The sequence below is a fragment of the Prenolepis imparis genome, unplaced genomic scaffold (genome assembly GCF_030444845.1).
Source record: "Prenolepis imparis isolate NDT839.2.m4 unplaced genomic scaffold, iyPreImpa1.0 SCAF_13, whole genome shotgun sequence".
NCBI classification, from domain to species: domain Eukaryota; kingdom Metazoa; phylum Arthropoda; class Insecta; order Hymenoptera; family Formicidae; genus Prenolepis; species Prenolepis imparis.
The window spans coordinates 12,036,747-12,060,401 of NW_028141171.1; the positions used below are offsets into that span (position 1 = coordinate 12,036,747).

The 23,655-nt window shown below is 35.1% G+C and overlaps 1 protein-coding gene and 1 long non-coding RNA gene across 5 annotated transcripts in view; one reads left to right on the forward strand and one right to left on the reverse strand.

Annotated features, from left to right (window-relative positions):
* The window catches only part of LOC145944374 (EGFR adapter protein), a 60,137-nt gene that overhangs the window by 16,652 nt on the left and 19,830 nt on the right, over positions 1-23,655 (forward strand). For 3 of the 4 annotated variants that reach the window (XM_083052658.1, XM_083052659.1, XM_083052660.1), the window contains one exon: positions 17,660-17,734. In XM_083052658.1, the coding sequence (XP_082908784.1) occupies positions 17,660-17,734 (75 nt within the window). Of the gene's footprint in view, positions 1-4,808; positions 4,963-17,056; positions 17,264-17,659; positions 17,735-23,655 lie in introns of those variants that run through there. The other variant, XM_083052662.1, reaches the window with a different exon arrangement.
* Positions 428-3,663, reverse strand: LOC145944449 (uncharacterized). The gene is made up of 3 exons (XR_014426676.1): positions 3,222-3,663; positions 2,289-2,386; positions 428-2,031 (listed from the first exon to the last, which is right to left on the reverse strand). It is a non-coding gene; the product is annotated as an uncharacterized LOC145944449 (long non-coding RNA).

Here is a 23,655-nt window from a genome sequence, read left to right on the forward strand (position 1 = left end):
GCGGATATTGATATGTATATCAACAGCCGTGTATTATATTAATCCGGCCTACTAGAGAATATATACATTTGATTTCAATTGGACTCCTATATCTTTTTATGTGGTTTTAATCAAACATATTTGCAGTTTTTGTATTTTATAAATACGTATATTTTCGGAAGAAAAGAGAGAAAGAGAGAGAAAAAATAATAAAAGGTCAATAGAAAGATTTTACAGAATTTCCATATTTTTATTGAAAATAAATATTAAATTTTACCATTGTTTTTTTTTACATTTGTTTTTTCTTTTTTCGTTGGAAAATATTGTAATGTCACAATTATCCTTATTCTTATAAATTATAAAAATAATATCAAAAGAGAACATTAAAGCATTGCATAAATACATTTTCAAAGAAAAAATAATCGTATATCTCTTAATATATGCTTGCATTGTATTTTCGATTTATCTATTATATTTGTGATAAATAGTATTAGTCTGTGTTTCAACCTACAATGTTGGTCAATCGAAATAGCAGTTCAATCAATATTGTGGTAATTTCCAGATAATTAAAGTGGTATATTAAACCGACAAAATGTGTGTTGTGTGCGTAATTGTCTTTTTCTTTTTTTTAATCTCACTTGGCAGCGGTTTGAGCAATTTTTGCAAATTCATCGTGTCTCGCTGTAGGTACCAATCATTGCTAATAATTATCTCATCCGCCGCGCCATAGTTAAACTAGTTTTTCTTATCGGTTGGCCATGAGCATGCAACATATTATTAAATATTGATTAGCAAAAGACTAACTGATATCCGCTGTAATAACGTGTACTTATGATTAACCGTATCAACCTTCATCATGACGCGGCGTCGCAAAACGTTCAGAGTCATCTTAATTCCACCTTAAAATAATACGATTAAAAGTAAAATCTTAGTTATAATATCGTACGTTTTATTCACAATATTGCATTAATTTTTCAATATTGCAAATTTTTCAAATATCGTGAAATATAAATATTGAAACAAGAACATTGTGGAAATTGTGAAAATTTGCATCTCGCGATAGTTTCCGTGAAACCTTAAAATTTACAATACGTTTCGTACGCATTTTAAAAACGCATTTTTCCATTAGAGGGCGAAGACAGATTCATCGAAGAGCGTATCTCGTTTCCCGCTGTGCGAAAAGGGGATGATGTACATATGCAAGGGGGTTGGTATAGAGGCGGGTCGGTGTCGGACGATACTTTTTGGAGAAAGACGTACGGGGTGGTAAAAGGAAAGGGTACATTTCTGGAGGAAAGCCGGAAGCTAGACCCGTCACGGATTTTCTTTATGGCGAGCTACGGGATTTCCGCGCATCGCGCGTCGCGGATAGAACGCCTTGTATGCACGCGAGGGGTCCAACGTGACGGTTCGCGTTTGAGCAGAAGGATTGTAATATTTAGAGCGCTGACTTTTTTCGTGAATTTCTTTCGGCTAGACGCGATTCGCTTTTGGATCTTTCGCGGAATGTTTCCGGCTTTTAAGCTGGCACGTATTCAAGAAGTAAATATATATGCTTGGCTTTTATGCACACGTTATAAATAGAATGATACGTGATGAGACTTTTAAAAAAGTCAAATTTATATGTTATATGTATATTATATATAAATATTAGACATACATAGTCCGGGGGTATCAAATATATAGTAACGTTGGAGGTGAATCGCATATTTTGAAACGTATCTTGAAACTTTATTATTTTTTACACGCTGTAAAAATCTAAAAAGGGATCGCGAGAAAGTTTTGTTCTTTGGGTGGCCGATGCAATGAAAGAAAAGAAAGATGGAGATAAAAAGAGAGGGAAAAAGGTCGACGGGGCCGTGCTTTCTACTGCGTTTCCGCGGTTAAAAGGTACTATATCGCGGTTGAACACGCCCACCTAAAGCACCTGCTAAGAGCCTTTCCATTCCAGTTGGTGGTACGACAGCGTGTTGCTGACTTAAAAGGTTTAAAGAGCGCCGGTGTGCAATATATATCGCACGATGAATGGTGATAACAGAGCAGTCCATTGTCCTTGAAACACGAAAGGTATTTCACATGTTAAGCAGAATCTTTCGTAGTTTTGAAACAGCACAGATTTGATTGCAAAATAAAATTTTTGAAAATTAAACTTTTTCTTTTATTAAATATATATTTAAAAATTATACAAAAATTAAAAAATTATCTTACCTTTTTTTGTTTCATAGAAAATATTTTATGAAATTACGTAAAGAAAAAAAATTGTCTCCAATATTATCTGTTTTGTTGCAATGCTAGTTTATATCACGAACCAGCGGGAAGATTCGTTCTTGTATTGTACAGAGATAGCATTGGTGAACACGTCCTCTCCATATGTTCCTTTTGGTCCAGACTGCCATCTTATCAGACTCTAGAACCGCGCAAAGTGTAGTTACCCGCAAACCGAATGGCCAGACGATTCGTCTCTTCGATTATCAGATATTTGCGAAGTTTGAGTAGAAATGGGTGGCTGCGAAGAGGAAGATATCTAACTATAACTATGATAGGAGAAGAAGAGACAAGTTTGCTTATACAAATTTTAAAGATGGTAGTAGGGGGAGCGAAAGAATTTTTCTCTTTCCGCCCCTCTCTCTCTCTCACTCTCTCTCTTTTCGCAATAATATAAATGATTCTATGTCGTTTGCAAAACCATCGCGTCATATTACTGTTGAAGGTCTACAATTTTAAGCAATAATAAAAACTAAAAAGAAATAAATATTTTATTCCGTTACATCAATTATTGTTGGACTTTTTACGAGACATATACATATTTATTGCTATACACACATACACAAAATAACAAAACAAAAAGTAACAAAAACGTGAAAACAAAAATATATCTATTAAAAAAATTGACAAAAAAAACGATGCATCGCAATATCGCCTGAAGACAGTTACATTTAATAACTTGATGAAATAAAAAAAACAGAGATGTTATAAAAATTATTTAAGCTAAAATGATTAGAGCAACCGTCGACATGCTGAACAAGATTTTATTTCGACAATGAGCCAATAGAAACGAGAAATAAAGAACTGGTCAATATCAGTAAAGTGACCTCGTTGACGTCGTCATAAAATTCGCGGGTAGAACGGCTAACGATCATTTTCGAAGATCCTATTTCCGCTGATAGAACAAGAGGGAACAACGTGTCTTTTATCTTTCCGATATTCCCTAGAGTTTCTCGGACTAGGCAATCTTTCTCTACCATTACAGATTCTTCCGGTCGTTTCGTGGACTTAAGTCTTAGTTCCCCAGCGGGATATTGGGCAATCCCGCATTTTACTTCGCATTGTCGCTCCTATTGTCGGCAATCGGCAATCTTAACTTCGTAGAAAATTAGGTTCCATTATTTTCGGGGGAAAAAAGAAAGGAATTATTCGTCTACTTTAATTGTCGCAGTAACGTCGAGTTAGACACAAAATTCGGTAGCGATCTCTACGATTGTATTTTCATCGGCGGCCACTGTTTTACACTCAAGAACGTATCGATTATAAATAATTGATTGAAATTCAGCACAAGTTCCACGCCTGAATAATTGTTCGGCTTGGATGGTTGGATAACCAACTGATTCGTATCCTCGACGTGAACTCACGCGCGCGCACAAACCCCTTCTCCTTTTAACAATTCTGAAACGAGACGAAGCAGTCGAGTCGGTGCTGAGGCACGTTCCTTCCTGCGCCTGCTAAATGATGCAAATACTAATAATGGCGCAGAGTGAAACGTTGGATAATTGAAATGTAAACATCACGCCGTTATCCACCCCTATACGGAATGAGAGAGACGCGGGATGAGTTTGCGGGCTCAGCCTGTTACAAATGTCGGGACCAAAAGGCCGAGAAGGAGATAACGGGGGGATTGTCGGAGACCAAGAGACTCGAAGCGAGCACTGATGTAACATGCGCGTTTCCGCTTATGAGAGACGTACGTTTTGACATGTTGAGACTGACAAGCGCAACGATTAATCTCTGAAATACGCTGCATATACATAGTTGAAGCTGCATATGCATCGTTTCACATTACATAATAATCACATTACAATTATTATGATCGTATTTTAATTAAGTTTTATACACATACGCACAATGATAAAAAATATAAATTTCGCACAGAGCTAATCAAGACTTTCTGCCCATCCTTGAATATCTTGTATAATTGTATAAAATATAAATGTCAATTATATATTATAATAATGATAAGTTTCGGAATATCCCTACTATTTATCTGCTCATATATAGAGTAAATGCAATAGGAGCGTAGTTATCGGTTTCTAGACAGTTATTGGCCACTTGGGTTTACGAAGTCCTAATTAGGATAATGGCTATGTTTATGTCCTTCCTAACGATCGGACAGGAAGCCGTTACTGGTTGTAGTCTGAGTTACAGCGAAGAGAAATTCAATATCGTAATAGTTTAAGCGAGCCTACGGTAATTAATAATCTTTCACAAAAATTGCCCTTGAAATCCCAGTCTGAGATGAAGTATCTTCCTTATGTCGACCTTCGCGATCTCTTTCTTTCAATCTCATTTAAAATTTACTTCTTAACGTATCGTTTAGATATATGAATGTATAAATTGAAAAAACGATCCCTCATGTCAACGAAATATAATTAATTATGCGGTTAGCGAGACACAAAGCGAGCGAAACGAGTAGAAGAAACATAGTAGAAGAGATTGATTCGAAGCAGACGGAGCCAAGTATCGCGCATGATCCTCCACCCCCTCTATGCTTGCGAAGCTTTTCACGGGATGGTTGGGGTCCACGTGGCGCAACACGGTGCTGTCAGTCGCGTCCAACAAACGAAACGCGTATCATATCGTTCTATATAAACTTTATGTGACGCGATCGTTTTTTTTCTCCGAATCATCCCTCAACCGTGCTATTTTTCTCACCCCTTAATTAATCGACAGTATTCGCTATCGATAATATCGGAATACTCCAGAAAAGAGGTAAGAGACGTTTTTAATTGAAGTTATTAGACTATTTTTTATCAAAATTGCAAATCTCTCCCTCACAATAGATTTTAATACTTTAAATGTCTTAGAATTTATTAAATCTAATAGCGTATAAGCAGTCGACGTAGCCTAATAATATTTATCCTATCTTGCATTAAATCGCAACATCAATGAAATATTTTGTTTATTTTATATTTTATTTTTCTCAATTTAAATGCACGCTTGCTGAAAAATTATTTCATGTCGCTATAAAAAATATTTTCTAAATTTTTGTCCCATTTTTTAAATCTGTTTTGACCGTTTTTTATATTATAAGTTGGAGCAATAAATCCAGAGTAAATAAAATGAATCAAAACAATTATTTCGTAACTTTGAATTTCTCTGTACGCGCATTGTCGTCTACGCGGTGTCTTTAATTAAGCCTCCTTTTGTGATGAATTTTCTCTTCAAGACCCATAATAATGTTTCTATAATATTCCCTTTTATATGATGTCTTTATATTAAAATTATTTACATTTGCATTAAAATGAAAAAATTTACTTGCTTATTATTTTGCATACAGACTGTCTATGATATAATACATATTTTAAAACGAAGACAGTGATAAAACAATAATTTTTATTTAATTATTGCAACATGTAAAATATATTGTAGAAGCATATTAATAATAATTGTTTTTTTTAATAATAATAGTATTTTTCTTTTACTTTGTCGTTCAGCATTGAAAAAGAGAAAAATATTCATAGATGATTTTGATGTGAAAAGAAGAATTGTTATAACTTGCAATATGAAACGTGATCGCTATTGTTATCGCTGTCAAATTCAAAATTATATTATTTCGTAATTAAAAAGTCTTGCAATTTGTAGTTAACAAATAGCTTCTATTATTAGAACGTCATGCATATGAAAGAGGCGAATATGTCGTGCGTGAGAACCGACAACGAAACTAATCAATCGATATTCACAAGTGGAGCTCAGAAATAAAAAAAAAAGTATTATAATAAAAGTGAGAGAAAGAAAGAGAATTCACGCACGTCATGCATTTACACGGACTATAAATTACTGACATGTTCCTGTCTGTCAATAAATTTTTCCACCGTTAATTCCTCTGTGTCGCGTTAATGAGAGCCACTCTGTTCACTCTTCTGTATGTGTGAGAATTAATTAGTTTGAGTAATCCAATTAAAAGTGGAAGACTCACACGCTTGCCGAATACTAGACCGCGCAAACGATTCGTTAGTATGACTGTTGTCTGTTCTCACTCTCTCCCTCTCTCTCGCAAAGCGAGCATGCAAAATTGAAAATTAACTTATCTTTTGCAAATATTTCATCGAGCTAAGTGATTTTGGTCGTGATCTTTACACGCGCATTGACTTAACGTCAAAGTTGTCGAACGAAATTAAATTTTGTTTCGTATTTCGTGTTTATATATATCAATATATTTCCACAAATACGATGTCGCAACATGATTATGCAAAGATATTATTCAAAAGTTGATCTGTTGTAAAATAATCAGAATAATAGAGTTCCAAACTTTAAATTAAATTTAAAATTTAAATAAACTATCGAATATTAAACAATATTATTTAAACACTAAGAATATAAATCTTTATTACGAATACAAATATTATTTAAATTGTAGAGTTTTATATTACTCATTGCTTCATATATAAAGCATTGAATGTAATTAAATACTTTAAACATTGTGCGTTAACTCATTTCTGATAAAGCCGCCCATATAATGACGCGCATTTATCGTGCATAATAAAGATTAATTAGCCGGCCTTCTTTGTGATGAATATTATTTCCGCAATTATTTTCGAGCGCAGTAAAAGCAATGAGATAATTTTAGTTAATGAAATTTACATGATATTAGCATTACGCCGTGAAATACTTCGTTACTTGAAGAGGCTTCAGCGATGTTCAGCCGCAATGCGTAGGTTATATCGTTGTATTAATTTAATTTTGTCAATATGAAACGAGTTATATACGATAGAGGAATCACGGTTGAGACGCACTTATAATTAATGAAGTTTTTATCAATTAGCAAAATTAACTTTAACATTGTGTTGTCTCATTGCAAAGTGTACGCGAATATTTTAAATAAATTTTTATCATCTTTTACAAGAAATTGTATGAGGAAAAAAAGGAAAATTGTTCCATTTTGTGTTAGAATATAAATGATTAGATAAAGCTCTGTTATATCTATGCATGAAGTTTTATGATGCGATATTTTAATTCTACACGCGTGTCACGATGTGTATCATTTAAAGTGATACTTGACTGTTTAAGTTTCAAGTATTTAGCAAATATGTGTACAGTATATTATCTGTCAGGAAAGTCAATTTTGCGGAGAAGAGGTTTACAGAGAACTTCACCTTTAAAGCCTACTTATAATGTTACGGAATATTGTTTGGTCGTAAATCTTCCTGCGCTCGTTCAATTAAAATCTGTAAAATCCGAGCATTATCAGAAAAAAATTGTATATAACTTAAACGCTATGTAAGCGCTACTGAAAAGAAAGAAACTTAAAACTAAATATTTAATATAAAATACTTAATATAAAATTGCATAGGCATTTAATATTTTTGATAATACTGATGCAAAATATTTTACTTTACTTTTATTGCTGCTAATATTTCAAACAACTAATATGAATAATTTTGTCATCAAAATATAAGCTGCAAATATCAGAATGCATTATATGATATTATAATATTTTGATATTAAAAAGTACTTCTCAAGCGAAACTGCACAATCGCCAATTTTACACCATCTTTTTCGAGGATTGCAAAATTTTCTTTTTTCTTCTTTTTTCTTTTGAACACGTGACTCTTTGTGCACTTGCTCTTCCATTTGAGCGAGTTGCATTGATTGGTTTCGTAACCATCGGCCTGTGAAACAAATATATCGCATCATAGTTAAAAAAAACAAAACTGCTTTGTTGAAACGACAAACGCACTTCAAACTTTCGACAGCAATTGCGCTCAATTTAGCAATCACGTCATATGTGCACCCTTGGAGGATTGTCACAACTCAACAAGTCAATTTTTGCAGAGAAAAGTTTTAAAGATTTTAAACCATATGTAGAAGAGATTATTTATTACAAAATTAAAAATACATGTAATTAACGTAATTCTCGAATATTCTGCATTATATCTTATATTCTACATATATATTGACATAATTCATCGTGTAAATTTTACAAATTTAATTTGCATAAACGAAATAATTGCTCTTTGCGATTGTTGGTTCGGCTGCCAAAAATATCTCGTATAAATATATCGCGTACATTTAACATATTTCCAAAACTGAACGTGAAAGAGCTAAATGAAACAGGAAGAAGAGAGAGGGAACGAGCTTAAGCAACGCGCTTCTGGTTTTGATAGGTCGTCTGTACGTGACGTTTCGATAAACAGTCACAGCTTATATAGGTTCCCTATGTGCGCTGTTCTCCACGTGCGTGGATCACGAAGCAAAAGCCGTCGGGTTCATGTCACAAGTTGAACGCGTTTCGCTACAGAGCGATTTCATTATGCATTGCTCCGGATTTAGAACAAAACGATTTCATTAATCTAACGCGTAACGCGTTTACTAATCAAGACTGAAGATACGTGTAACGTATATACAGGATATTATTCCTCGCAGTCCTCTCTCTGCAAATCTCTCTAACTTTAATTCTAGTATGCTTCAACTATATTACGCGAAAGAAAAGACCGGAAAAGACAGACTCCTAAGAAAAGCTCCTAAGAAATGGCGTATATTTTCTTATTATCCAATAAAACTCTTTGAACAGGATATTAAATTCTAACAACTGTAAACACACGAGTATATATTAATTACTAACGTTTCGATCGACGTTTCTCTCCAACGAGTACGCCGGTGGCAGTCACTGGGAACGACGCATTGATAAAAACGGCACGTTGATTGACAGAGCGCATTAACGCAAATTAACGGATTACGATGACAATCTGATGGACATTGGAACTGCTTGATATAGAATTGCGCTCGTACAAAAATCACAGAGAAGCAAAAATTTGGAAAACGACCACGTATTGTCGACAATGTTCAATTGAGCTTGGAACTATTGTTCGCCATTGGCTCAAGAGAAGAATAGTTGAGAAGAAAAGAATCATTTTGCTGCTTTTTTTCGAGATTTAAATTAAGATCGTAATATATATATATACATATATAAGGAAGATAAAGATAAATTAAAATCAGAATCTTTCCCTTGGAAAGATCAGCCTGTGTTTTGCCTCGTCGGTTGATATTCCACGCCGTGATACGAGCCACAGGTGTAATCTTCGGAGAGACTTCATTGGCACACACACGACAAGAAAAAGGGAACATCTCGCAGAAGGATGCTGGGAACGGAGCTATCTCCGACGACGACGATGACGACGACGACGACGACGACGACGACGACAGCGAAGGGTAGGCCAATCTAATCTGGCCGCAGGCGACGGAAGGAGATACCGGCCACTCTACCCTCTGTCCTCCATTCGAGTCGATCACTCACTTGATCATCCCTCTCCGTTTTATTATTCGCCATACCACAGCACAGTCACTTTGCCTTCCACGCATGGAGATCGGCCATCATGCCGAGTATCGTTGCTGTTCACTCTTTCCCTTCCCCTCGTTCACCGTCCTTCGTCGACGTAACCCTCATAAAAAGTTTCTGCTCTTGATTAACACCACGGTCCGGTTTTATATATACGATATACGAGAGGTTTCCAGAAAAACTTGCATTCGTCAGTTTGTAAATGGAAACTCGTAACCATAACAAGGTTGTAAAATTCTTTCCAACAATTAATTTAATCTTGTTTCCCAATTGATACAAAGTAAATGTAATCTATCTAATTTTTTCGGAGAAAGAGAGAGAGAGAGAAAAAGATAAAAGACTTAAAACAAGAATCATTACACATAAATAAATATATAAAAATTAAAATTTATAATATTTGCGTGGGTTGTAATATAATAAAAATATGGATCAAAATTTTTGTAAATATTGTTAGAAAATATTTCTTCTTTTAAATAACATTGCTCTGGACAGATATGAATTTCGCACTAGATGGATTGCACATGTTTTTTCCACGGTCACTCATTTGTCATGATCTCACATGACGTGACAGGTTTCTTCAAATATTTGATTTGTGGAGCAATGGACTATGAATCACGAAACGGTCTCACTATTAGACGAAGTTTCAGAGGGACAAGATCGCGAAATAGAGTGGCCCAGGGGAGCACTCGTGTCGACTAAATGGAGAACATCCTGCAGATTATCGAAGATATACGGGTCCTATAATACTCTACTCTCTACTTAGTCAATGGAGTAATCAAGCGAGAATTCTGATTCAAATCGTAATTTATAGATGCATTAATAATAAACCCGCTATTTATTACAAACTGATAAATTCTTTTGTTGACTTTTGTCTATTCGGAACATTTTCTGCAGTCGAGCGTTAATATATAAAATATGCATAACACATCAGATATGAAAGAATATAAATAAAGTTATCGCGCGTTGTTTAATTGCATGTGAAAATTGACTAAATATTTTTAGATAATAAGATAAATTATTTATCTCTAAATTTCTTTTTTTTAGACACAAAGTATTTCCTTCCGATATAGATCGGAAAGGACAAAAACATTAATACTTTCGATCATAGTCGTTTGTCACGTTGAATCTCTTCCATTGCTATTTAACCGGGACATCGAGTGCTTTATGGTCACTTGGCGGGCTCGTGTAGGTTCATAAATCAAGCTTGCTTGATGAAATTCCATCTGGAAAAAAGATGCGCGAGCTTCTGGGATTTTTACATTGTCGCCGAGTGACAAATAACGCGTACGGACCGTCGTCCATTCTGGAAAACGAGGGTGTGTCTTGTAACAAGCATAAGAAAAAAAAGTGGGATAGGTGGATCGACGGTAGGTGAGGTGAGTTATTTTCCGGCCTCCGTGGAGTTCGATTCGCGCGATGAATCGCGCGTTGAAAGCGGAGATCCTCCATCATTGTACTTCGACAAAAGGGATCATAAATCTAAGGGTGCGGCCATCACCCACGCGACGAAGTTTCCGCGAAGATAATCAACCCCAATAAACTGAGAGATGTTAATGGCGATATTACTAATCGCGGCTATAAAACATTTCAAACTTGTAATAGTACGCTTCTGTCGCTTATATATCGTTATTATAAAAAGTAGTCAAGCGTTATTTGAATATCACGAATAGACTTTACGTTTGGTCGTTTTAATAAACTTAAAAATATTAGAAATTAAGATACTTGATTCTTTTTATTAATAACTTCTAATCATTAAGTCTTTATTTATTTGAAATTATTTTTCTATGAATTATTATCAATTTTTGTATAATTAAAATATCAGAGCAAATAACAGAATTAAAACTTGGATAAGTGAACAAACGAATAGATCCTGGGTGTAACAACTGAAAGTATACATCATATAAAAGCAGATTGTAAACGAAAGAAGAATATGTTGTAGTTTACTCGGATTTTGTATTCGCTGACAAATTACCGCAAAGAGCATATCTTTCATCATTGTGTTTCGATTCGAATGGATCATAAATCAAAGGATGTGTTCAATCCCTTTCCGAGGGAATTCCTTTCGGTGTTTCCCTTCACCGGTACGTACATATGTAATGTACCGGCGTAACTAGTCTTTCTCTTTCTATCTCTCTCTCTTCACCAAGTTTTAATAGCCATTGCATCACCATACACGAGTGCGAGTGGTTCATGAGTAAATATTAGTTACAGAAGTACATTTGCAAAGATTAATGATATTTTGCAGCTAATAATTTATATCTTTGAGTATGTGACCACTTTCTATACTTAAAATAAAGTATAAACATACAAACTAAATAATTCATTATTAAATGCAACCAGATAACTATTTAAAATTATACAGTTATATCAAACTCTCAAATAGATTATGTGCTTTTTATATCATCGTGCTTCAATAATAAGCAAGTCGCTATTCTTCGCTTATAGTATAAAATCACTTAATGAGAAAGTTGTGTGTGCTAATAAACGCACCTCCATTTAATCATCATTTCACAGCATTAACATCTTCATCGCAGCATTATGTTAAAAACCTTATTTTATATATAAAAGCAAGATACTTCATCTGTTAGATTTAAATGCAATTGTTTATATTGTTTTCCGACAACCTTTACGAGCAGATTCGTTTGGAATTAAATATTCAAGAAAACCTTTAAATGCTCGTTACTGCGACGACGTCTTCTCGAGACGTCGATTCATCGAAGAGTAAGGTACATTAAAAGCGAACCTTCGCCTTCTCGTCTGTTAATTGACTATAAACGTTTGGTATTGTTTCCCCGGAAATTCGCCCGTGAAGAGAGACTCAATGTATCCTCGGACCGAGCCGGTACCGGCTCAATGAAAGGAAGGAAAACTGGGGGGGTGAGATAAAAAATCCTATCCCCTTCAATGCCCTTCTGTCTGCCGTCTGCCTCTCTGTCTTTTCTAACGAGCACGGAATACCCGTCAATGGCAACGAGTGGCTGTTTGCAGAATCAGCTTATTTCTTCGGCTTCCTATTATGAATATTTGTGACTTCCATCCTGCGTCTCTCCTCTCCTCTCAGTCAGCTCTCCGTTTAGACTCTTCTCCATCAGTTCCTCCTCGTTTGCCACCCGCCGTTGGCAGAGAGTTAAAGCATATTAGACCAGCTCTTGACTTTCCGGCTCCATAGCAAATGGAGGAGAATTTCGTCGTGCCCTCTCGACTCTGCTGGAGGATACTGGTCAGTCCTTGAAAAACTCCTCGAAGCTTTCTCCGAATATTACGATTACCCGTTAGCTATCTCTCACACAGCGGCACAAACTGCCGAACGGACGAACTGGGAAAACACGAATTGTGTACAGCTCGGCCATGCACGACATTCGGAGTCAATGTCGGATACATTGCCGAGGAAACGAAAGCGATTATTTCTCCTCGAAGATAAGTGCGACTGCAGGGATACGCATTTCCGTAATCCATATTTATGAGGGCGCCATCGCGCGCGGGATAAAGATTAATGGAGAGAGGGATTAACGCGCGTGCGCGATGCAAAGTTTCGCGTCTGTGAGTTAACGACATCTCGTAAATAATAACATCAACGCGACGTTCCAATAATGCGAATGCAATCGACCGTCCAGGCTTTCTTTTACCTGTTGTTTTTTTCCTCTTCCACTTTATGCCTTCTCTTTCCTTTCCTCTTGTATACTTCTTGTGACGCTCTGCCTCTCGCTGTTAATCGTTCACCACTGGTAACAATGCTCTTTATACTGTTCTTCGTATTACTTCGAATGAAATTGCATTCATTATGTCAATTGCTCTGTCATTCGTTGAAGAACTTCCGTCCTGAGAGGCCACTCTCCTTCTTGATTTCTTGCCGAACAGCCATTGTCGTCTCGCGTCAGAATAAAAAATGTCAGCATATAAATACTGTTTAATTTTCCTCGCGCTTATTGTTGTAATATTAACATATACACAATTTTATAAAATTTTAATTTATATACATATGATGAACAGATTAAGTTTTTTGATAGAGAAGATATCATTTTAATTTTTCATAAAAGGGCATCAAATATATATCTACTATCGATTAGTATTATAAACGATAACAGGAAGCTTTACAAGTATTGATACTAGGTAATATTTTAACGCAAAATTTTATCTAACGGAACACGTTCGATTTTTGGCGGATTATGAGAAGACTGAAATTCAATCTTCAATGACAGCGCGGATGATTGATGTTTGCGGGGTCGGGGTGATCCAGAGCATGTCTTTGTCGATGGTTTCGAACAGACGAATTTGCGTAGCTATGGCCGCAAAATCCACCTTGCGGATGCTGTTTTCTCAGAAACAAAGTGGTAGCAGCGCCGCCCACGCCCCAGGGCCCAGACAGATTACGTTGACGACCGATTGGAACTGGATGATCCGCTAAAAAAAGCCCTCACCCACCTTCTGTAAAGAACCACTCCCGCCTATCGCGTCCGCCTGGCACGATTACTTTGAAGTCATATCGGAATCTTCCAACTTGGTTGGCTTCGACGGATAACGATCGATTGGTTTTTGATGATCAATAACGCCAAGTTTCAGTGCCAAGTTTCTTATAGCAGTAAATCTCGACTGCTAAATACGTACTAAATATAACTCGATACAAATATAACAGATATAGAATCTCATATAATGAAGACTTGGAGCGTAATAGACGAGCATAATAAATGACAAACATGGCGAATGAAGAAAGTGAAAAGGCTGTCAGCTCCGCGATTACGAAGAACATTGCTGTGTTCATATATCGACATTACCTTCGGGATACGTCACAGAGAGATCGAAGATTACGTCAGCAGAGAATTGGAATATACTCTTCCTAGACAATCAGGAACGCGCGAGACGAGATAAGCACGCAACGGAAGGAAGAAGAAGAGAAGCTTGTGTTACGGAAATACTCAGACGATTCCTTTAATAATACTCTGGAAGACGTGCCGAGCCGATCTCTTTCTCTTTCTCTCTTAGATACATTTTCTTTTGTTGTTTTATTTCCTACTTTTATCTCTATTATACTTTGTTTCAGCGGATTCTATTTAATCTCATTAATCAATCTTGTCTTAAGAAAAAGATTGCATTTCAACCGTGTTACAGACATTCTACATAATCACGAAATTGTCGATTATTTCTATAAACTTTTATTGCAAGATGTATTATTATATAAAGTTGTTATATAAAAAGATAAAATAGAGAGAGAGATTTTTTTAAATAACTTTTTTAATAACTATTTCAATTTCTCTTAAATCTCATTCCGTCAAGAGCGATTTAATTTTTTCACGTTAATATCGTGAGACCAGACTGTCGCCGTCATATTTTGTCGTCGTTTTTATCGTCATCATCATGTATCTGCGTCGCTAGAGCGTAATTAGCACACAAGGATCACGCCGATAGCAAACTGTGATAAAGATAATCGAATAACGACCCATAAATTACTTTCTACGTCCGGAAGCGACGTTGATAATCAAATAATATCTTTATGTCGCACGTAATTTGATTGCTTGAAGGATAAACGAGTAACGGATGAGAATCGGAGAGAGAGAGAGAGAGAAGACACACGACAGAATGAAAGCAATTCTAATCGATAATAAAATAATAAGCTCAATAATTGTCGGTATACACAATTATAAGCAAAAGCCATCAGTTACTATTGCCTAGATCTGCTAAGAAATTAAAAGCGGGGATAGTTTGAATAACAAATGTTTAAAAAATGTTTAAAGAATTTTTGTTCTGAAAGATAATTATATACGACGGATGAAGAATTAAAAGACGCGTAAAGAAAGCTTTAAAATACGAACAACTTGACTGTATACGCCGTTCTCCGGTCGATAAATAAATTTTACATGCCAACTTTGCGACATGTCGGTCGAATAGTTCGGTGCAACCACCGTGTCGGTGCGTAACGGCGAATGTATGGCGACGGGGGTTGAATTCAGGGGACCTTGGCGGACCGAAGGTTGGTCGACGAGTCTTCCACCACGCCTTTTCCGCGTATTCGTAATCACGTCTGGCAGTTTCCTTAAACAAACCGTAAGTTCGCCTCGCTCAAATTTCACCAGATATCATCCGACGAGAACGATAATGACGCAACATCAACCCCCGCGGATGTTATTCCTATCATATATGCACATAAATATGAAGCATTAAATAGATATCGCAAAAAATAAGGCAATGTTACATAAAAAGATTATATATTTAATTTTCTTTGAAAAGATAGATTTCTATTTAAATAATTAGCATATTATATACTTATTTTTAATTGACACGCGTAATTTATGAAAAAAATATCATAATTAAACATATTCTTCCCCTCCCCTAGTTTATTTAAAATAAAACACAGCTCTTTATGTTTAATTTGTAAATCAGTATATCATAACTTAGCAAATATTTTATAATATCTATATGCACCTTTTCACATATTTCGACATGCCATTACAATATATCTTGTCGCAAAAGAAATAAGATATTCTTCCGACGACGAGGAAAACTATGACATTTCGTATTCGCTTCGTCGTAATGCCGCTTCGGTTATTCCTTGATGATGACAGCAAGATGGTGACGAGAAAGGGAAGAAAAAGTGTAATAAAGAGAAAAACTTCCACACACCATGAATGCTACATCTGTAGTCTCTCGATGGTTATCGAATGGAAAGACGAACGTCGTTCGAGCAAGTCGTTCGAGCAGCTGGTTCGAACGAATCGATCGTTTTTATACGCCACGCAGAACGCCACTTTATTACTGTTTGACGTGCAAATATTCTACTTTTGTATATTACAAATTTTGATTTCCAACATGTTATTTCGCTGGTGCGTTTTTCTAAATATGTGAAATGTGAAAGAAATTAACAAATATAATATAAAATAATTCACTGTAATATATATTTTATCAAAATGAAAAAGCCTATAATAACTTTGTCAAAAAGTATTATAATAATCATAAATATTATATCTATTTATTTCGAATTATACAATTAATTAAAATAAAGCCAATTTTAATCAAAAGTACACATGAATAATAGTTGACGAAAAGGACTTTCTTTATTGTAGGATATTCTTATAATAATAATAATAAGGAGACATATAATTATTGTCGTTTCTTGAGAAACGAGGGCTCTTAGACCCTTTAAAGCTATACGTAGTACATTAAATTACGTCGTCGCCGTCGTTTGCTTCCTTAAAGTCGTCGTATTGAAATATCTTATTATGAGCATTCGCAAACAAGAGTATCGCGACATTAAAATATCAGTGTTACAGCCGAAGACATTTCATATCTACGTTGTTAATTCATAATTACCGTAAACTGAGAGTTTGACATTTGACAGTTTGTGATTTTGAAACTTTCTCCTTAAAATGTAGAGCTTCTTGTGATATACAGTCTCTATAATTATAAAAACCGTGAAATCATTGAGATATTTTTACGGATTGCTCCTATGGAGAGAACATTGTGCCAGCATCCTTTATTGAACACCGCCCTATGCGTTACCGTAATTATACCAGAGATCCCCTTTTGTGGCTCCAGCAACATCAACCTTGGCTTTTCAAGACAATGAACCGTGTCTCCGACCAGAAACAGGGAACATTCTTGCGTAAAGTCCGCACCACTCTGAATCACATCGCGTAGCTTGCCAACTTTTCAATTTCGAAATTGGACGACCGCTTCAAAGTTGCAGAAGGCACGAGTTTCCCAATGGAGAACTCGAATGAAAAGGATGCTGGTCCTTTCTAAGTACGTGGCCTAAATTGTAAATGTATTATCGCACTTTACCGCGTATTTCCGTTTATATACTTGTGTATATAGAGCATTCGGTAATGGCTTCGATTTGGCGCCTGTTGCAATATCGCATACATGACAAGGACTTTTAGTTCTATCTAATTTTATTTTTTATTTAATTTCTCAAATATACCTATTTTAATTAAATTTAATTCTATCGCATATGTATCGTGTATATGCGAGTCGTGCATACGAAAATATAAATATTTGCAATCTGGTCAGTGTCGAATCTAATTTTTATCGAAACAGTGAATAAATGGTGAATAGACATTATTGTTAATTAAATGAAATTTTCATTCAACTATTATATTCATTCTAATCTTATTCCAATTTCTGATTTATTTGTTTCAGTATAACGATCGATTCACGCCCATTCTCCTGATAGTCTCGCTCGCGGGGATTAAAGTATGCAGTCCAGATGGAAAAGTGAGTATTAAAGATGCACATGTACCTTACTTTTGCACAAAAAAAGACTTCGCGTTTGTACATGGCTGTTGTTATCGAGAAACCGGCTTGCCTACGGCATTTTCCAAGACTTCATTCCCTGAAACTCTGCGCAAAAAGTTTGCCTCTTCTAGTACTAGGCACGACTGCACCCTATTACACACTCTATCGCGTTACTTTCAAGTACCAAAGCGAAAAAGAAGTGACATAAAAAATAACTGCATTATTATTGTTGTTACTTTAAACCGCTTTTGATTTTAAATATTTTTTTATTGTGATTCTTAAGTGCAAAAAAGGATAACGCTGTTACGAAAAACGTATTATAATTCACAGTTAACTCGGAAGAGATGTGAATGAAAGGAAAATTGCTTACATATCTGCATCGTGTCTCACATAAGAGTTAAAAACAAAGAATTAAAAACATAAAGAAACCCTCGTAGGAGTTCTTTCGTTAAAATGAGTTAAAAGAGCGAGCGATGAAAAGGTAACACACAGGGGTGAGTTTCTACGACAAGATGGCAAAACGGAAGTTGAACCGCAATGCGAGAAGCCTAATTTTCCGCGTTCTTGAGCGCCAAGTTCGATAATCCTTGTGATACTTTGTAAGATCTTCCTTTCAAGCCGACCTTGGGGCGCCAATCTTTTAAAAAGTCAGCGAACCCCCTTTCGAGCGAATCATATTCTCTCGTTATATTCCTGAAATCTTTGTATGGAATTATATGTGTAAATATATTTAAAAATCAAATAATAATCTTCGCGATAATAAAATAATTATTTAAAAAATCTAGAAAGAGAAAGAGAATAGTTATGATCACGTAAGATATATCGATTATTTATTTCAATCATTTTTAATCTGCACCGTGTATAATATAAATATAAGAAAAAATACAGTAGAATTATTATAAATCAAAATTTTATCGACATTTTACTCTAATCTGAAAATTAACTCGAAAATATTTGGATTTTCTCTTTGAATCAGCTAGATATAAAACGTCGCATCGCGAGGAGAGAGAGAGGGACGAAACGAGAGTAATCTCGCTCTGCTGTTCGTCTTTTATTATTTTCCGGACTTTAATTGGGGGCCCGTAATCCTTATCGCATCCCTGCCAGTAATATTTCGAAGTCGGCTCGGCATATACCCCAACTACCCTCGTGCGATCCATACTTGCCGTGTTCACGAACTGTACAGAACATATCGATCCTTCGAATTAGTGTTTTATTTCGACGGCTTCTCTTCTAAGCTCCCGCTTTAATTTTCTACCTGAAAAAATCCTTACTTCCTCCTCCCTCGATCTTTCGTAAGCGCCTCTTAAAAAAAGCGCCTCCTGGAATGTTTATCGTGGGAAATGAGGAACAAAACGTCCATTCTCTTTCTCTCTACAAAATTTCGCTTTGTTAGATTCTTATGTGTGTCAATATTTTTAATTGGTTTTTATGTCTAAACCTATAAATTATTCTATCGTTTTATTTTATACATATACATATAAATAAGAGATGAATAGAACTTTTATTTCTCTCGTGTGTAATTATGGATAATTAATCTAGACATGCAGAAGAATCTGATTAAACTATGTAATAATTAAACAGCATGTTCGATGATAAGCCAAGTAAGACTTTATTCGATAAAAATGGTGTTGACACGAGAATAATAAAAAATTTAATTAATCAAAATATTTTAATCATATAATTTATGAAATTCGTCCTGTTTTTTTCTACCGAAAATTTATTTATCACGACGTGTATTTCATGTCAAGCATATCTCTTCACGCTCGAACTCTTGTCACGCAAAGTCACGATTATCCTAAATCGTTCATGTACCACGAAAAGTTTGCTGATGGTCGGGCGATCGTGCGTATATGATTCGCTAGAAAAATCGACAGTCCACGAAAAACACCCTCGCTCTTCTTTGACACGCGATAACGAGAAAATAAGAGACACGTTATCCCGGTGATAATTGAATTACGAATGGCTAAGATATCAATGAAACGCGCGAAAGGGATAGGGGATGATTGTTGAATAAACGTACGATGACGAATGATACCAGTTTTAACACGAGTAAGAGAAAGAGGGAAAGAGCGGGAGAGAAAGTTACTGCTGGTAGAGCCATCACAATCGCGAGGGGTATTTACCCTCTATCTGTGCATTTATTCGTGCATACATGAAATAGCACTCCGCGATGATACGCGTCTCTTCCGCATCTCTCACCCACCCGGGCCGAACAGTTCATTGCAACGTTTCACTGGTGCCACCGAGAAGGCAGGGCCGCCTCTAACGATCCTTCATTCCTTTAACCCCATTAAAGCCTTTGCCTCGTCAAGCGTTAAAAAATTTCTATGATCCCTTCGGATGTGTATATATATCCAAGTATATACGCTTCCGCGATTTTACGACAAGCGGCTTTGCCCAAAACTTGCACTTTGTACACTAAACGAACTGATTATCCCGCTTTTGCCTTGCAACATATCGCTTCGCTTGAACTAACGATTTTTCATATACATTTACTTCTATAATGAGAGAGAGAGAGAGAGAGAGAGAGAGAGAGTTACTTCAAAAACATAACGTCAATCGTTTTCCAGCAATTTTTATGTGCAGATTTCGGAAAGGATTTTTAAAGTAAAAATACGCATACACGTACGATTATATTTTCTCAACGTTGTTCGCGGACTGTTATTGCGGAATAAAATCGCTGCGTTCGATGTTTGTAAGATAAACTAGAGAATAAATCGAATCGGTTGCGGTAACTCATCGTGTGTGGAAGATCAATGACGGCGGAGCGGCTCGTGTAATTTTTGGACTCGTTCACTTGCCGCGATCACAGGATATATTTATCCTTTACCTGCAGATTTACTCACGCATACATGAAACGGCACTCACGCTACAGCGCGTATCTCTTTTGCATATTCGCCCGCCTTTTGCCTGCACCATCAATAGTATCCATACAGAATACCTTTTCTCGATATTTGTCACAAAATTGACAACACATCGCTCACTAACACGCGAATAACGAGCAAATTTTCTAATTTATGCTTAATTCTAAAACAAAAAAAGGATGACGAGAAAAAATGCAATTTCTTTTATTGTTCTTTGATTCTTTTTTAACAAAATTTTTAACATGAAATGAAATTACAAAGCAATATCAATTTATACATTTATTAATGACAACTATACATATTCGCTCTCACGCAATCTTGGATCGTACTTGGAAAAGAAGGTTGATGTAACATTCGAAAAACGAAAGCTATAAATTTTTTTACTGCAACAGCAAGAGTTTAACCTAACCCTGTCTTAAAATTTTTATTGAAGCCGAGAACTCGAAATCAAATTCTTAAAACATTTATAAGTTTCCCATCTGTGCTACAGATACGACTGAAAAATATATTTAGTACCGTCTGTGACCAAGTATTGTTACTATTTATGAGCGTGAATATATGTCCGCGGGTGCACAGGTGAACCGCAGTTTAACGTGAGTTTAACATCGAATTACGTGAAAAAAATAATTCCGCAATAAATAATGAAAATAAACCATCGATGAAAGTTTACAAGATATAAGTTTATAAGATAATGAATTGTATTTTTCCTTTATAGTTGCACATTATATCAGAAAATAGAAAAAAGAAAATTCTACGACATTTATTTAATATTATTATAATATTATTATAAATAAATTTTGACTTATAAAAATAATTATTTTAATGCATAAGATATTTTTATATTTGCAATCGGATTCTGATTTGCTGGAAATCTCCGATTCCGCGAATATTCTCGAAGCAGGACAATAGATCGCGTAAAGGTTCAAATAACCGACGCAAATGGTGCAACCATATATTGCAAAGGCGAATAAAGACGATGGGATGGGCAAAGAGGAATAACGACGTTTGTCAGTGTCTCCTTCTGTAGAATGTGACAAACTCGACCAAATCCTCTCTAGAATGTCGTTTGTCATACTTGAGAGCAGCGATTGGTATCACGCATAGTTGCTTCGAGATAGTTGGTTCACTTCTGTGCTACGAGGCGATCCTCGACCGTAACAACTTTGCTGCACAACTATGTCCGAGTGGATCGACTCAGTCAGTACAACTTTGCGTGACGTACTTCAATCGAATTTTTAACGAATTGAATTTTCCAGATATCTAAGTCGACTGCAATTTTATGCGGTGTATTTCAATTTGTGATTGCAAAACAAATCGAATTCCGACCGCACAAACTGAAATAAACTAGACTGGGTCAACCAGTAAATCGGTTCATGTTATCAAGTATATACATGCACGATAATTATTTTAAGATATTAAATTTTTACATTAGTTATTTATGTTATAATCATAATGATTTTAAAAAATTAATTTACTTTCTATAATGTTGCATACAATTTGACGTTTTATAATAAAAAAATAATTATTGATTGATGTTCTCGTTGTTATTCATTATAAATGTAAATGTTATGATCACGTCAATAATCTAATAAAATAATTTAATCTGAACAATTGTCTTATATTTTGAATATACATACAGTAGTAATAATAAGAAGGTCCATTCAAGCAATATTTATCTAACAATAAGAGGCATAAGTCTAAAAGCAGTCTTTTACTGAGCGAGATCATTTATATCGTTCTCACGTAGAACTTTGCTACTTCGAGTAAATGCAGGCATCATGAAAAATTCAGTATGAAGCTTGATAGAATCGCGGAGTATCCATACCGGAAAAATTTGCTCCTACGAAACGATCATCTTTTCAATCGCCAAACTACTCGTCCGCATGCTCTACCAGGCTTACTTCTGCGAGAGATGAATTTAAGTGAGTCCATCATCTTAGAAGCTTAAAGATGAAATCGTGTTTCTTTTTAAGATTGGGAGGATTTGAGTGCAATAACAGCTTAAGACAAAAATGCTACTTTGCAAAAATAAGTTTGAAATTTTAAAAATAATATATTAAAATAAGGTATTAAAGTTAACAATAATTTAACAAATTTATATCTCTTTACTTACGTTTTATTCTGATAATTTTTTTTTTTTTACAATTTTGAATTTTTTTTAAATTTTCTATTCTCGCCTGGTCTCTCTAAAACTACGATCGAAATTAAGACAGACTCAAACGATCAAATTCACGCGAAAGCTCATAGAGATTGCATCACGAATCTCGAGAACGAAGCTCGTTGCGTTGGTAAGTCGTTAAAAGTTTCACGTAACAGCTAAAGACATCGTAAGTTTTTCGAGTGGTCAATAATGGGCAACTTTTCTTTCTTTTTAACTTTCATCGCGTCAATTGAATCATTATATATAACAATGCAGCAATACGAGGATCCTTTAATTAATTGTCTTATTAGTGGTGCTCTTTTTCAATTATTGTTTGAAAGCTGCGTAAATGTGACATTAATTAATTTAACGTTATATTAATTCAAAGTTCTATCGAAAAAATAAATTTTCGCTATAACGCACCAACATTTGCGTACAGTTCTTTATTTCTTAATATAATTATTGTTAGAAAATTAAGCCACAAAACTCTGAACAGAACAACAAATTATATTTTTTTTTATTATTAAATATTAGATAGTTCTATAGTGGCTCTCTGTCATTTTAATATACGTATATAATCTTGTGCCAAAAAATATTCTTATCGGTATTAATAGCCCTATTTGTATCATTTAATTTTCTCATCTTCAATTTGCTTACTCAATGATGTGGCTAACCATCCATGATAAGTGATATTTATGATATCCTGCTTATGTATAATCAGAATGCTAATTTCTTGCATAAGTCAACACAATATTTAACGTTCACATTTCACGGCGAAATTGATTTAGACGATTAAATCATTTAACAGGATAAGAGCAATAATAAAACGTACATAATTTTTGTTTGCGTTCATGAAGCTTTTGAAAATATATTATTGAGGAAATTGTCAGTTA